Consider the following 16,591-nt stretch of genomic DNA (forward strand, 5'->3'; position numbering starts at 1 on the left):
ATTTTTCTACCTAAGGTTTGTCGTGGTCTCGTGAAAGACAGGTATTTCCCTCAAAATAGTTATTTCATCTGATTAAAAGTACACTTGCCTAAAATGTTCCACGCTACATCCGCGCGATGCATAGCTTGCTACCTATCAAAAACATGATATAATGATATTCCACAGCTCCCACTGTTTACAGCCCCAAATCCATCTTATGTATGGTAGTAGTAGTACAAAAGGGCCTTCACGCAATGCCCAGATATTTTAGAACATCCATTGGGGATTGCTCGATGAAACAATCGGCAAAGAAAAACAAGAGAAAACACAGCTGCAAAGTTGCATTTTTCTAGTCAACACAACTTACTAATAACCCGTGGAGCAAAATATACGAGATAAGAGGAAAACGTCCCCTTACAAAATAAGGGAACCACCAAAGTACTTGGTCGCAAAATATACGAGATAAGAGGAAAACGTCCCCTTACAAAATAAGGGAACCACCAAAGTACTTGGTCGATCTCCACAAGACGGTAACCACTAGAGTACTCGGGTGGTCCCCTTTGTGCAAGATTTAATCCGTTAATAGAACATGAAATATAAATTCTAGTAGCTTCACGAAAATCAAATCAAGGGGTAGTTTACATGAACGAAATTTCATCTGACAGGAATATAACTGAGAACAGCAATTTCACAACAATTGAAGACGCATAAAAGTGTATTACAGTCTCGCTGGCAAATTCATTCCCCAACAAATCCAAGCAGTGACCAAACAGAGAATATGTAGTTGTAAACCCTAATAAGAAGAAATTATTCTTAGACAGGAGGCCATGCCATTTCAACAAGCCAATACTCGAAAGCAAGTTGAAATGGGGGACCCTCAAACCACAAGAAGATTCAAGACCTCCTATAGCTGCTATTATGTCTATTGCACTTTGAAATCGAGTACCCTGAACTTTCTCCAAAACTTTAGAAAGTTACTTGGGGCCAATATCCTTGAGGGCATTGATCTGCTCCTCTCCCATGGCAGACATCACGGACACAACAAGGTCTTTTCCTTCGGCAAATCCATCCTTGATCTGTAGCGTCCCAACAATGATTATTAGCATTAAAAAACCCTTATACTTGATCACAAACACAAGTATAACCAAGTAACTCTTGTTGAAGAAGATGGAATCAAGTTCACGAGCAGAAAAAATTAATACCAATGCTAAAGAAAGATGGTTTGATACAGACGTCGCGTGCAACAGTATATCAAAAGTACCCAGCTAATAAACTTGGCAAGTACTCAACTGATAAGCATCTTTGAACATTTGAAGGCCACATCATAAAATACTAAGAATTCAGCCCTTGCAAATTAAATTTCTCCTCAGGCTTCTGGCAAGTTTCCAAATACAACTGTCTGGCATCATGACCACAAAATTGCACCGACACCACATGGTTCACTGGCTTGGCGGCTCCAAATTCTTAGGTACACATAAAAGCCCTATCTCATTTGCAGATCCAATCTTTTGACACCCTGACATGATTAGGAGTCTGCTTGTTGCAAAATGGTGGAAGGTGAAACAAAGGTGGCTTATTTATTCATTTCTTTCCTGGGTAACTTTTTAGTATATAAAACACCCAAGAATAAACTAAAATGGAACTATACAGATTGTGTCTCTCAAAAATCAAGGATGTAGGTCTCTTTATTCTTTTCTGAAATCAGGGGCAGCTAAGAGATTCAACGAGCTGGCATATAGTTACACTCTGTGCAACCAAAATCCCACACACATACTTCAACCAAATTATTGTCTTTGTAAGATTTCCTTCTAATTTCGAAATACCCAGGTACTGGCAAAACAAACAATTTAGGCCATTCTACAGTGTCAATTTCCAACACTAAACAAGCTTGACATAAATTGGACCAGTCAAGGCAATGTAAATTAGCAAAACTAATTTCAAAATACAAGCGATGAGGAATCCATTATGTTCCTTCTATTCATTGTTTAACAAGTTGAGAAGCCTAAAAGGCTAACACAGTACCAAAGACAATCTGGAAGATGAAAAGGCATTAAGTAACTCATCAATGTACAGGAAATGTTAGTCAGAGAGACTCAGAATTCAACAATCTCATCAGAAACTATACAAATGCAGCATCAAACAAAAATACATGACATGGCACATGTACCCACAAAATAGAGTAAAAGAGTAAGCATCCAACATGAAAGTTAAACAATATCTGCTAACCTGAGTAAGCAGATTGTCATCGGTTGGAAGCCTGAGGTCATCCTTAGTATTACCATTTTCAGTTAACAGGCTAACCTAAAAAATGTAGAAGAGCTTAAAAAGAATATTCTTCACCAGAAAGACCAATGCAATCAAACAAGAGAAAGTAGCATATATACAAATCCATCCTCAGAGATATCAATCAGCTGGTAGTCCACACGGTTGACATGAGGAACCTGCAGATGAAAGAAGGCAAATCTTAAAAAGGTCAGAAAGTTAAGTTACAGAGTGAAAAGGGCGGTAAAACAACACGATAGCATAGAAACTCTCAGCGGAGGATGGGGGAAGAAGCATATACATCACAATTGTGGGAGGAGGGAACAATATCTTCAAGCTTTTTTCCATTGAAAATGTCAATTCCAACAAAGTGACATTTGGCATGACCATGCTTGCCAGTTTTGGAAGTTGAGACCTCCACCACCTGCCACCAGGTTAGATATATTAGCATAACATAGTACATCATACCCCCTCGAAAGGAGACTTCTAAACATAAGAACCAGTTATGTGGGTAGGTACTGCTTATCTGATAAGCACGTAATAAATGAATATATGCTTTGGTATCTATATAATTTGAAAGTCGACAAGATCAAAATCTGTCAAGTTGTCTTATAAAAGGGATTTTTGAAGCCATGAAAATTATGGCTCCAAAATCATCAGAATAATGCATTCCTAATGTACCAGTTACTCATCTTCCAACACAACATTCAATCTCTAAGTAGTAACAGAATAATTAATTCCTAAAAAATACAAATTATACTACCAACGGCAACGGATCAATTGGACTACAGAATGAGACCAAGTAAAATCGAAGAAAACACAATAAAGGCAGCAAAACATCAATCTTGTTTTTAAAAACAGGATTTGCAGACAAGAAGACGAACAAAGCAACTTCGTAGAGTTCACATCATACTGACTTGAACCAACACAAACAGAAGGCAAATTGCAAAACGTGAATTGCATGGGGGGCAGTAACCTAAAGTTTATTCCAAAAAAAAAAAAAGTCCACAGGCGTATGTGATAAAAGCACATGGATCATCAAAACAGAAATCGAAGGTCTGTTTCCTTCTATTTTAACAACTCAGTTGTCCAGGCCAGCTTACGCGCCCTCGACTAATCGAATTTCTGTCTGCTACAACCAAATTAGAGTTCAATTAGGGAAAAAAACAAGACAGGAAAATACGTGTGTGAAACAATAATCAAAGCAAAAGGCGCGTAGATCGTCAGATCTGAAAGATTAACCTTGCAGGGCCTGTTTTTGATGACGATGTAACCGTTCTTGCGGATGGTTCCGGCCTGCTGAGGATAAGTCTTGGAAGCTCCGGCGTCGGCCTTCGACTCGAAGTGGTGCTCCTCGTCCGACATGCCTGCTTGCCTAGAGAGAGGGAGAGAGAGAGAAGTTCGTTCGAAGAGAGAGAGAGAGAGAGAGAGAGAAGTGTAACACGAGTTCAAGCTTTGATAAATGTGGATTCCAGTAGCGTAAGTAAAAGGAAAGAATTCTAGTGTGGGGTTGGGAGTTTGGGATTAGGGTTTCCTTACTCTGAAAGACGTGTTGCCTTTGGTTTAATATTAGCCGTCCGATTAACAGGCTATATTCTTCTCTCTAAATTGCGTCAAAACGACGCAGAATCGGGGCTGCTAGTTTTTTTTTGTTTTTTTTTTTTCCCTGGCTGGGTGCTGGTACCATTTGGCTGACTTGCAGTCTTTTTAAAATCCTGAGATCCATTCGAAATGTTGGGTGAGAAATGAATTTTCAAAAAAAGTGAATTGAGGTTAAGTGAAAAAAAAATGAAATGTTGCGTTAGAAATGGATTCTCAAGAAAGAAAAGTGAATTGAGGTAAAGTGAAAAAAAAAGAAAGTTATTTTTTCGTGTTTCTCTGGAAAGTGGAAGCGGTGGGTCTTACAACTTTCTTGCTAACTACATAAAATTACTGAAAAAATTAAGAGGAACTTAAATAGGAGTCCTATCCTGCATTGATACTTATGGCATGCTTGGATGGAGTAAAAAAGGGAGGGGAAAAATAAGAGGGATATATGGGAGGGGCCCACCTTTTTTTCCCCGTTTGGCATCCCATAAAATTCCATGATAATTTCTTACCCCCTCGTCATTTCCCCATGTTCTGCGGTTTCTCCTATATTATATTTAGGCTCCTTTTGAGATGTCCAAAAATAATCTAGCTATGGAGGGGTATTTTGCGGACAAAAATTCCCCTCGTTATCCCCTTTTTTCATTCACTATTCAACCAATTTCTACTCTCTATTTTACCCAAAATCATACTTTCCATTCAAACCTATCCTAAGACTCCTTATTTGGAGCACTTAATTTTTTAACTATGTTTTTTTAATATATAAACGGTGTAAAGATGTTGAAAAATTAAATGTTTCAAATTTCAATCCGTTTGAACCGGTGCAAAGATCTTAGTTTTCTAATAATTTTATCTTAAATGGTCATAATTAAATTTTGATTCTAGGGCTCTCGTTGAATAGCCCTAAGAAAGTCGTAGAAACAAATATCTCTTAGGGCTAATCAACGAGAGCCCTATAATCAAAATTTAATTATGATCATTTAGGATAAAAATGATCAAAAAACTAAGATCTTCGCATCAATTCAAACGGATTGAAATTTGAAACACTTAATTTTTTAATGAAAAATTCTAAAATCAGCCCAGTGGGCTGACAATAATGAGTGTGTAAATATGTATTAAATGGTATAAAAAGTACACAGAAATACGTGTTTTTCTTGTCTTATAGTGTGTTTATCGTCAGCTCATTGGGCTGACAATAGCAAGACCGTTTTTTAATATATAAACTGTCTAAAGAGGTTGAAAAATTAAGTGTTCTAAATTTCAATCCGTTTGAACCGGTGCGAATATCTTAGTTTTCTAATCATTTTATCCTACATGGTCATAATTAAATTTTGACTGTAGGGCTCTCGTTGAATAGTCCTAAGAAAGCCGTATAATCAAATATCTCTTAGGGCTAATTAATGAGAGCCCTATAGTCAAATTTTAATTATGATCATTCAGGATAAAATGATCAGAAAATTAAGATCTTCGCACTGGTTCAAACGGATTGAAATTTGGAACACTTAATTTTTTTTAAAAAACAAAATTTTATTAAAAAAATTAATAATAATACTAAATTGTTAATTTGTTAGTAGAAATAAATATTAAGACTTAAATTGTGAAAGAATAATTAAGGAACTATACAAGGGCAAAAAGGTCATTTGACAGCTTTTTATATCATTCACTCTTCTTTATACCCCCTACTAATTCTCCATCCAAACTAAGTATTATTTAACCCCTCTTTTAATACATCATCCAAACAATCTACTATTTAATCCCTCTACATAAATATCACATCAATGTGGGTCATCCCTTATTAACTAATACCCCATACTATCTTATCCCTCTTGTTAACTAATACCTTCAATTTTTTCCCAACATCCAAACGGGCCCTTAAGTCCTAATCCTTGTAGGTTTGAAACCTTATATTTTTATCCTTTAAATAATACCCCGTTTAGCCTTTAATAATTTTTTACATTTTAATGACTAAATTAAATAAGGGAAATTAAATAAGAGATATTGATTTTGACAAAGTCAATATCCCTTATTTAATTTAGTCTGTGCAGCGGCAATCATGATAAAATCATTTGGAATCACAACATAATCATCTGGAGTGTAAAACTAACATAAAAAGTTAGTTTAAGGTCCTAAAATTCTTTACTATATAAGTGAAGAAATGTAAATTTAACATAAAAAATTAGTTTAAGCTCATAAAATTCTTTACTATATAAGTAAAGAAATTCAAGATGTAAAACTAACTTAAAAAATTAGTTTAAGGTTCTAAAATTCTTTACTATATAGGAGTAGAAATTCGGGATATAAAACTATCATAAAAAGTTAGTTTTACATCCCAAATTTCTTTACCTGTATAGTAAAGAATTTTAGGACCTTAAACTAACTTTTTATGTTAGTTTTACATCCCAAATGGTTTTGTCATGATTCCGGATGATTTCGCCATAATTTCTGTATTTGTCATGATTAAGGGTGTTTTAGGTATTATTTAAATTTCAGAATATCGACTTAAGTGTTCAAACCTAGTAGGATGGACATCTAAATAAGTTTACAAAACAGGATGGCTATTTAATTTCTTCAAAAATTAATTTTTCCATCATTTCTTATCCTTTTGTGCAACTGAACAGGAATTTAGTGTCAAGCTTTTTACGAGAATTTTTTTTATGTGATACAAAATAAATTTTATAACGCTTTCTTTTGATCAACTTTGATTTTTTGCTTGAATGAGAAACTTAACTAGATTTACAAATGAATAAATGAATGACCTAAATTGTGAAGCCGGAACCAGTCTAAATTTGTACCACCACATTAGAAACCGAGGCAGGGCATAGAAAACCCATGAGAGATCATTAATTTTTGATAAATTTTATTGGCATCTCATGATGTTTGGCTTAACGACAAATACCCTTCAAGCCCCCAGCATGAAAAATGACTATAAACCCCCAACAACTATTCGATCAAACACATGATAGAATTAGCCAAAAGTATCTCTTATATAAACAAATTTTAAGGCTGCCCGATATCCCTTTTCTTCTACCTCTAGTCCTCTGACTTTGGTGGCCTCAAGTCCTCGAGCCATTGTGAAAAAACAACCAAAGGACGAATCACATCATTTACTTCATGGACATGAATCTTTTTTTTTTTTTCCCTTTTTTTCTGGTGGGCTTTTATTTTGGTATGGCCTACCATTTTCAATCTTCACTTTCTAACATCTATGATTCTACTCTCAAGAAGCATGCCAACTTTGACTAGTTTCATGCCAGTATTCTTATTCATCGTAGTATCGTACTAGTATCATTCACTAATTACTTAGTAATTTTTGGAAACGGCAAAAAGAAAATTTCATTAATCTTTGAAAGAGATACAACTAATTACGTAGTATTGTACAAAAGTCTGTATAAACAGATTTTTCAAATAACTCGTATTAATAGTACCAACATAATTACAAAAACAGTGATTTGTATTATTGCATTCTTTTGTTTTAAATAAATACTGTAGTAAGGTAAGGGGAAAAAAATGTAGCAACGTTTAAATTGAGTAAGGGAAATCACCAAGGAAAGAGAAAACAAAGCTGAATTCTACAGCAATAAGTTTGAATGTTGTCACTCCACAGTTCAGCTCGGAAACAGCATTATCCCCATTGTTGAACTACTAGTACTCCAAATAACTCAGCTGGTCATACCACCAAAAAGGGAATTTACAAAACTTGTTGAAGCAAAGCCTTGCAAGGCCGGAGGCGCAACAAAAAGCTTGACAATACGAGCTACTGAATTGCCAACAGTTACAAGGTGATGTGGGTCATCATCTAACCGGTTAACAGCCTACAACATTGCTAATAACGTATTCGAAGATCTTGGCAGCAAATCATCCCTTCATTTCTAAAGTCTCTCATGATTATAGTAAGTTAATAACAGTACAACATTTCCTCAGGTAAGTGATTCCGTTTAAATTCTTCCAGCGAAGCCATCAACCGAGTAGAATCTCTCCACACTTGGCAGGGTGGGTTAGGCATGCGCCATGCGGAGCTAGCGATAAACTTGGCTTGACACAATTTAGATGATACAAAATGAATTATCAAGTATCCATAGTGGAGAGATTTCGAAGGTTAGAGCTTTGAAATCCTTTCAAATTGTGGCTTTTGACGTGCAATTGACCCAACAATGAAGTGAAAATTTCTCCCGGTTGGAAAATCTGAGAGGTTAATACCTATGTTAACAGGAGGCTGACCAAGAATCCATCCAGTATTTCCGAAGTAAGCAATTGATAGGGCTTCGAAATATATCCAATCCATACCTTCTTTCAAATCACATATCTTGTGCAATATCGTTTCTCTTGGAATTTCCAACAGAAGCTGATCCAATGCAGATGTCATCCACGTCATGTATGAATATTTGAGGGGGATCTTCTCTGCAACAGATAAGGTGTCCAGTTTATCTCAACAAGTTTCTGTTTTTAAGTGGAAGAATGCTGGCATTCGACTTGAGCTAGAAAAACAAACTGTGTGTTCTCTATGAATGTACCTAACTTTTAGTTTATTTTTTGTAGTTCAAACGTTCCTTTGCAAAATTACAGATATCAATTGGACTGAAAAAATATGTGACCCAAATGAAAAAATTTATGGAGTGACCAATGTGGGTACACATGTCACGGAGGTATCAATCATCAAGTACTGCAACAAATATGTATAAGCAAGAGAATGATGATGGTATGTAGAAAACTTTTCACAATTAAGAAATGCATAATTGTTCACTGTAAAATAACATGAGCTGAGCGGAGATTTACTAACGTTTCATTTCCTTCCCGGTATGCATAGCTGGATGCAACAACCAAAAGTTGGCCCCCATGATTATATGACAAGGATGTCACACTGTTGGAGTATCTTGGTAACTGAAGCCAACAGAATGTTAGTCTAAGTAAGAAAAATAGAACAACATGCAATTATTTGAAAAAATAGCAAAAAAGAGGGGTCACAGATTAGGGTAAATAAAGTGAAGTGCATTTTCCTTGGACGAAAAAAAGGTGTATTACTTATGCAGATAAGCAAGATTCTCATCAGGCATTGCATCTTTATACCAATCATTTACATAACACTAAACTAAATAAGAGGTCGAGCAATAACCAAAACCAGCAAGAAAAATGTGCAAACTAATGTACTACCAAATATGTAACTAAACCACAAATGAACCTGTGGTTTTCTTGCCATACTTTAGTTTGAAACAAGCAAGAGTTATTAATAAGTTTCTGTAACACCATCCACTGGCACAGGAAAGTCAATTCAGTTGTATCATTTATGATGCGCTAATTTCACAGTTTGGACCTTAGGATTCTTTACTTGAACACCATGGCTGATTACACTTGCAGATTGAGTTACGAACTACATGTGATAACAGCATGTGCAAAATCCCGTTACACAGGGATGAAAGTACCTCAAGTAGTCTCCTCTTGCTGTGGGCATCCCATGTGGTGACATACCCCTTGTGGTTGCCAGTGACAAAAGCACCAGAGATGCTAAAAAACATTCACAAAAAAAAAAAAAAAGGACAAGTCAAAACCTATGCAAGATCCTATATATTTCTCATATCTATTCTGTTTCTCTGTGCTGACAGAAGACGTACAACGGATTAAATGCAATGTCATTCACTGGTACGACGTTATGCCTTCCATCTTTTGATTTTGGGTGACACCAAAAAACGTATCTGCAAAATTGATCAGAAACTATGAGTGATATGCTGCGTTACAGTAAGTTATCAGGAAAATTGATACGGGAAAAAATATTGGAAATTTAAATCCTAGCGCTGAAAAGCTTCCATTATATTAAGATTATGAACTCTTAACTCCTAAGACCAATCTATGTCATAGTGATCACTGATTCCAACCAAACCACAGTTATCCAATCATGTTGAGTCAGATACGATTAGCCAAATACTGCCAAAACTATGCTTGGCAGGATTGAAAAAGTGTATGTCTTGGAGCGTATAATAGGTACTTGTTCGAACTACTGTAGACGAAACTCCAGTCGCTATCATAGTTTTCTCTTTTTGTAATTATTGGAAACAAATGAAGCTAATGCAATCTATTAAGCTTCAAACCAATGCGCTCAAATGGGCTATTCAACAACAATAACATAGCAACATATTGGAAAATGAAACCTAGCACATAGCAGCATATGAAATTTGGTTACAAGAAGACTTCAGAGTTGCAAAGATAAAAACATATATAAATAAAAGACACTAACTATTGCAAGATTTTGATATCCGAAGTCTAGCTCAGAGTCTTCTTGTTAGAAGCAGCAAGCAGCTCCAACTTATTTCAATTACATCTTTGGGTGTCAAACGGCTGGGTTTGGGGGAGTTTGGGCGGGTTGTAAATCGGTTGGGTTTTAATTGGTAGTAATGGAGTAACCTATTTCTTAGTTGCACGAAATGGGAGAGGGGACTGGGGCGGGAGAGTGGAGGATCGTAGAAGCTCCTCATTTGAAAGCGTTTGGGGAGCGTATGATTCCATGAAAATATTAACGAACTCATTTAGTCTTACGTAGTGTCCAAGCTCGGAAAAACCTCCCAATTACAGAATTTCAATCACAGAAGCTCCTCATTTAGGCGATACCTACAGCTAAGATTGGAGCCAATGCAAATACTTTTCCCCAAGTACTACCCCTATAAGTAAATCTTATGTTTATACTAAGTACTTGAGTAAATGTTTTCCTAGTATATTGTCGATATGAAGTAAATGTTTTTCTAGTACCTTATTGTTACTCTATGTTTTCTCTTGCTTGACAACACTTCTCTTATTTAGGGATTAATATGCCTGACAGGTTCTATCCTAGTTGGGAAGGTGCTTCTTTCTTGATGAGAGCGAGGTTCCAAGGAAGATTTGAATTTGGAGCGTGGCAATTTCTGGAGTGGATTCGTCTGCTACTCATTTATAGTCCAATTAGCTAGATAATCATTACCCATACCTAACTCGGCTCATTTATCTAGAGTGAAACAACCCGCCTATTGGTCCAATCACATATCCACAATTACAATTCCATATCACATCTATGTTCGTAAATGAAAAAAAGGTGGTGTGGCGTTAGTTATTTCGGTGGAGTAAGCAAATTTTGGGGCTTTTGCAATTATGGTTTGGCAATAGTGGATTTGGGTGGGGCTGTAGTAAATAAGGTGTGCTAATAGTGTATATTGTGTGGTGGTAGCAGTTTGTGTGGTTAATGAATAACTTTTAATGGGTAGTATAGTTTGACCCACCCATAAAGGACTCACTTAATATGAGTCAAATGGGATTAGGACCTAAGAACATGTATGGGTATTGGTACGTCAATACGGTGAACCTAAAAAAATGTAGGGTACAGGTATGGCTGAGGTACGGCTATGACAAATGTAAATTATAATCTAAAAATAAATGTGTCACACGTAATACTTGCACTTCAAATAAAAGAAATAGCTAAATGACTTGGGAGATTAAGAATCAACATCAGATAATAGTTTAACGCCAAACTCAAAGGTAAAATCAAAGTATAATGCCCCTATAGTAAAGAACTTATGGACCAAAATCTTTATTTACAATCATATGCTAAGCATAGAAAAAGGATGTCTTATCAGCATAACTTCATCTCCATGTTGGGTACGCTTTATATATATTAGGGTACTTCTGGGATATTGCAAAAGTGATTTTTCATTATGTGTTTCTATATGTAAAATGTATTTAGGTGTACCATATGAAAGTACTTTACAAGTACGAGGACGATAGAGTTTTAGAAGTATCCATGATTCATAGGTTAGGACTCATTGTCAACCGTCTCATAAGTGGATTGGGTTTGAATTAATTTAGAGTGGGCGGGGTTTGGGTCAACATTTCCACCCCTAGTTACATCACCATACACAGAATATTATTGGGCTCTATTGTAAAGGACTTTCAGATTTTACTCTACCACAGTTTATCGTTTAACCAAATCAAAAGAAAGCAATTTGAAATTTGTTAGCAATAATGAGCAAAGAACATATTCGAAGCTCTGCCAACAGATCTACATAACAAAAATCATAACTGACCCTGTGTTGCAGGAATTAAGATACTCCACTGCTATCCGTCCATCAATTGATCCAGCCACAAATCCTGTATGAACAGATACGCTACCTTAAAGAATGAGGGATGATAAATACAAGGTAATAAAGAATTAAAAGTTGGAACTGCAACTACCCAAACCCTATGGCAATAACTGTTGCTTGAAAGTAGCAAAAGATCTTTTGCATGGCATATATACAAGTTAAAACTACTCTGACACAATTACTAATCAAATGGTAGTATATGCAGAAGAGATGGCGATGTTGCCACATAAGACCATTGCAAAGCAATATGACAACCAATAGTGTGAACACGACATACACATTTGTCATAATACCTTCAGAATTAAGTATTGTCCGGACACATCGTATTTGAAATCCAGGAAACAATTCCTTTGCATAAACTGTTTTGGTTAAGTTACGCAAGTCATATATGTTCACTGATGACCCAACAGCAACCATCAAATTACACCCAGAGACTGACATAGATTCCACCTCTGCAAATGGAGTTTTTAAACATTCAAGAGGGTTTGTTGAACGTGTATCCCAAGACTTTATCTTTCTATCCCAACCAGCAGTTATAAGTTGACCTACACCAGTGAAAGAAGAAGAAGAAGAATAAGAATAACATAGATGATAAATATAAGGCCAACTTACAATATGCTCCCAAACTCACACACTCTATAACTTTACCCCCTTAAACTGTTAAACGCTGCAATGTCCCCACTAAACACAACTTTTAAAGTCCGACAGTTTAGTGGCTGTATTGTACATTGCCCTAAGTATAAAAATAACACCAAGAAATCAGTAACACTTATCTCAGAAAGATGAAGGCATTATAAGAGTAGAAAACTTAAATACTGGTGAGTGGTGAGCATAATGAGATTTGTTTTGTGGAATACACTGGAATGCGGATAAGTTGCTTCCGTTTATACATACTCGAAGGGACAATTCATGGTTGCTTTTACAGGTAATTTAGAGAGCCTAGAACTTGTGAGCCTGCATTGGGGGATTGCTACCAGATAATGATTGATAATTGGAAATAAAACCTTGAAAACATCAGAGTATACGGACTAAGAAGTCGTTGTTCCACATACATGTACTAAAAGTTTTCTGCAGTGTTGTTTCAGAGACATTTGTGAGAAAGACCTAGGTGTCTTGACCAGTACACTTATTTTGAGTAATCGCACTAGCAGGCAATGTTCAACATGCTTAAAGGGTATGTCTAAACTCTAATGACTCTAATGATTTAAATATGATGAAAACTAGATTTCAGAAATGATAGTATGCAAGAACAAGGGGTGGCACAACAAATACTCGTGTGGTAGTCATGCATGCGACTGTCAACAAATTTTGCCTAATGTAGCAGTTACCCCACTGACCACAAAACAAGAAAGACCTTTATTTAGAAATTAACATACTTCTCCAAGAAAAACTTAAATGAACTTAGCAACTTAATCTCGGTGTTATTCTTAAGTCTTGCCAATGTCCAATAAGTGAGATCAGAAAATGGTTTGGTTGTGCTTGGGATAGTAGAATATGTGAACGATCCATAGATCAGTCTCAAAGAGCATACTAGACAGAATATTTGATACAGAGGCGGAGAATCATTGTCAACTGGTGTTGTATGTGTAATAGGGATGCGGAGACGGTTGATCGCCTCCTCATTCATTGCTCGGTGGCATGCGAGCTTTGGGCTTTTGTGTTTTCTTGGTTCAGGTTGAAATGGGCTAATGTTATGGAACTTCTAATTGCATGGAAAGGTGCTAGGGTGGGAAAAAGAAGGAACCGTGTCTGGGCCATGATTCTTCTTTGTTTGATGTGGATAAAATGGCGGGAAAGGAACATGAGATGTTTTGAAGGGGTGGAGAAGTTCTTGCTTGCAATAATTTTTTTTTGGTTAATAGCTTGTATAGTTGGGACAAGGGGAATGTAACCCTACTCTTGACCAATTCATCGATTAATTTGATCTTTTCCATTCTCTTGGTTGTGTATAAGGCCTTTTTTTTGTTTGTGGCCTTCTTTTGTAAATGGGCGGCATTCCCATAATGCCTTGTTTCTAATATATTTCTTTACTTATAATTTTTTTTTTTGCAAGAATCTAGGCAGGGAGGTATGCTTATCAACAATTATGATGAGGATCATGGTTGGATTGCTCAGTCTATAACCATTTCTCAACTGTGGCATGAAAAAAAAAGACTAAAAAACTGCGCAAGTCAATAAATATCTAGCAGAATTGCAGTAGAATTGAGGTAACGGGGTACACAATCACATTGCATCAAGTCCCATTAAACCCACCCGACCGTAATCCTATTGGAAGTTGGAACCTTCTACTCTGATCTCTATACCTAATTCTAGATAATGAATGAGGAATAAGTCGGCTTAAGTGTCTTTTGTAACCAAATCTTAACAGTCAATCTCAAAACGCCACCTGCCTGGTGAAGTTAGGAAACAATATCCTTCACAAGAATATTAACAGAAGTGTGCTCTAAAGATTTTGCCCTACAACTTTTGCATCAACCTCCTTTCAAACAACAAGCAAGCATTTAAAAGCCAAAGCAATAAACCACACAATGTACTCTCAAGAAAATTAATATGAAAATGTGCACAAGCATAACAAGAAACCATGTTGAAGCTTAAATAAACCTGCATACAAGCAAATGCTTTACTTGGATTAAGTGAATGAAGTCCAACTATGCATATTCTCATTTAGTACTAAAGGATCTATAGCAAGTTGGCGTTCATCTAAACATTAGTATTTGCTTGTCAAGGGTACTTTCTTGAACACTAGCTCATCGTATCAAAATTAAATATCCATAGTTTTTGCAATATATCCATCAATCTTTGTAGTTCCAACATCCCAGACGATAATTTCCATAACATGTTCAATATTACAGAAAAAAATTCTACCCAAAATGTTAGCAATTCTTCAGGACATACCCTGTCCAAATATCCAGGTTTTAAGTCAAGGATATGTCCTTTCTAATACATTAGACTTTAAGCAAGGGGTGAATAGTGAAGACAAGTGCAACGTAGAACGCTTTTGAGCTGCAGATGTGCCCTGGATAGACTCACTAAGGATGATAGTGGTAATACATGCTTAAAATAGTAGTTCTGGATTAAGAGAATAAATTGAGAACAACAAATGAAAAACTTCCAGTGTTACCTATTCATGCGTGGTGGTTAGCATACACAATGCAGGTTAAAGCTACAAATGTTGTGAGTTGTGACACAAACCAGCACGGCCCTGCTAACTGACACGTGCACAATGAAGGGATCAATAAATGTAGAAGCTAGGCAGTACCAATAGCTTACGTGTTTCAGCAGAATATTCAACACAGCTCACCAAATCATCATGATTTCCAAATGTATCATGAGTGCCGGAGTCCAGATCGTATCTACATCACCAAAATTGGAACTTTAACAGTCTTATTAACAGCAACATGTAGCATCATCCAATGTATGAAGAAGCGTAATACAACATATTTGTCCAGTTAAAAAGAAGAGGTCAAACCAATAGGGTCGAAAGATCATGCCCTCTCCAGTTTCAACCGTTCAAATGTTTATATAACCAACAAACCTTCTAATGCAACAATCAGAACAGGCGGTAAAAGCAACCGACTCGTTCTGGAAACAGCAGTCAAGAAGTGCAGCTTCGGAGGGAACCTCTACTCTGAGCATAAAGCTATCCACATCATAAAGTCGCAGACTCTGCACAGATGAACCACCACGCATATAATATATAAATAAAAACTAGATGTTTGGCTCAATAACGGCATGTCGGAGCGGGGAGTTGAGCTCGAATGATTATAAATTTGTTCTCGCTGATTGGTGTTCACCCTTTAAATATTAGAACAGACGTGAAATCGTGATTACGTACACACACACACACACACACACTATATATATATATGTATATCTACAGGTAGATGCGAGAATTTGGAGAGAATACTGACGGAGTCCCAGGAAGAGATGAGGAGATTGTTGGATTCCGGAGCGAATCTGATCCGAGAGATAGCGTCTCGAATCGGCTTTTCGAACTTCAAACAAGTTCCCTTCATTTCCTGGATTTGAACCCCTAAACTGGGGAACCCTTTGAGCAGTGAATTGAACCGGGGAAACCCTAATTGAAATGAAACTGATCTTGCCTCTTCCCAAGTCCACAGCTTTTCGTCAGGCGAGCAAGCTCAGCTGAAGATGGAGTGGAGTGGAGTGGCTTTGCGCCTTCCCTTCCTCTGTGGACTGAGAGACTTGGGAAAGTGAGTCGCGAACTACTGTAGTACACTACCATGTGCAATTACAGGAGTACTATTTTGACTTGAAAACTTCCCGCTCAGCAGCAAGATTCAGGGGGGAGCGTCTAATCTAAATAGGCACCCACTTTATCACTTTGTGCACCCATGCAATCTTTAATGACGCTTTTGCCCCTTGACAAAGTAACTATAGAAGTAGTAGTATTACACAAGACCAATAGCCAAAATTCGAAAAAAACGAATTTCCTCAAAGAGATTGGGAATAAATTAAAATAAACAATAGAAAACTGAGAACTAATTTTTTTCTTATTTAATTTGCTTATTATAAGTTTTTTTTTCTTTTCTTTTCTTGTGTAAAATCAAAGAAACGGAAATACTTTGCCATTCATTTTCCTCTCTTATTTTTCAAATTGGAATGTAGGAAGTGCGCAAAAGCTTCTTTTTTTTTTTTTTTTTTTA

General features: G+C 36.4%; 2 protein-coding genes across 3 annotated transcripts in view; one reads left to right on the plus strand and one right to left on the minus strand.

Annotated features, from left to right (window-relative positions):
* The window catches only part of LOC131311271 (uncharacterized), an 81,266-nt gene that overhangs the window by 15,247 nt on the left and 49,428 nt on the right, over window positions 1-16,591 (plus strand). The gene's annotated exons all lie outside the window — the stretch shown is intronic.
* On the minus strand, window positions 650-16,128 carry LOC131311273 (eukaryotic translation initiation factor 5A-4-like). 2 transcript variants are annotated; one of them, XM_058338642.1, is made up of 14 exons: window positions 15,836-16,128; window positions 15,460-15,590; window positions 15,195-15,277; window positions 12,218-12,469; window positions 11,868-11,931; window positions 9,435-9,515; window positions 9,246-9,327; window positions 8,602-8,706; window positions 8,187-8,224; window positions 3,484-3,715; window positions 2,543-2,665; window positions 2,364-2,420; window positions 2,206-2,280; window positions 650-1,055 (listed from the first exon to the last, which is right to left on the minus strand). In XM_058338642.1, the coding sequence occupies exons 1-14, from the start codon at window positions 15,938-15,940 to the stop codon at window positions 954-956; spliced, it is 1,530 nt and encodes a 509-aa protein (XP_058194625.1). In that variant the 5' UTR covers window positions 15,941-16,128; the 3' UTR covers window positions 650-953. The 2 variants fall into 2 exon arrangements, with proteins under 2 accessions (XP_058194625.1, XP_058194624.1); XM_058338641.1 differs by lacking the exons at window positions 8,187-8,224; window positions 8,602-8,706; window positions 9,246-9,327; ... (4 more) ...; window positions 15,460-15,590; window positions 15,836-16,128 and having other exon boundaries at window positions 3,484-3,640; window positions 3,673-3,690.

The sequence above is a fragment of the Rhododendron vialii genome, chromosome 12a, assembly GCF_030253575.1.
Source record: "Rhododendron vialii isolate Sample 1 chromosome 12a, ASM3025357v1".
NCBI lineage: Eukaryota > Viridiplantae > Streptophyta > Magnoliopsida > Ericales > Ericaceae > Rhododendron > Rhododendron vialii.

What these genes read in the sequence shown, in the direction of transcription:
- LOC131311273 (XM_058338642.1), bottom strand. Translation starts at nt 15,940, where the DNA reads ATGAAGGGAACTTGTTTGAAGTTCGAAAAGCCGATTCGAGACGCTATC. An exon ending in TCATCTCTTCCTGGGACTCC is followed by an intron (nt 15,591 to 15,835) that starts GTCAGTATTCTC and finishes TCATCTGTGCAG; the next exon opens with AGTCTGCGACTTTATGATGT. An exon ending in GACATTGCATTTAATCCGTT is followed by an intron (nt 9,328 to 9,434) that starts GTACGTCTTCTG and finishes AATGTTTTTTAG; the next exon opens with CATCTCTGGTGCTTTTGTCA.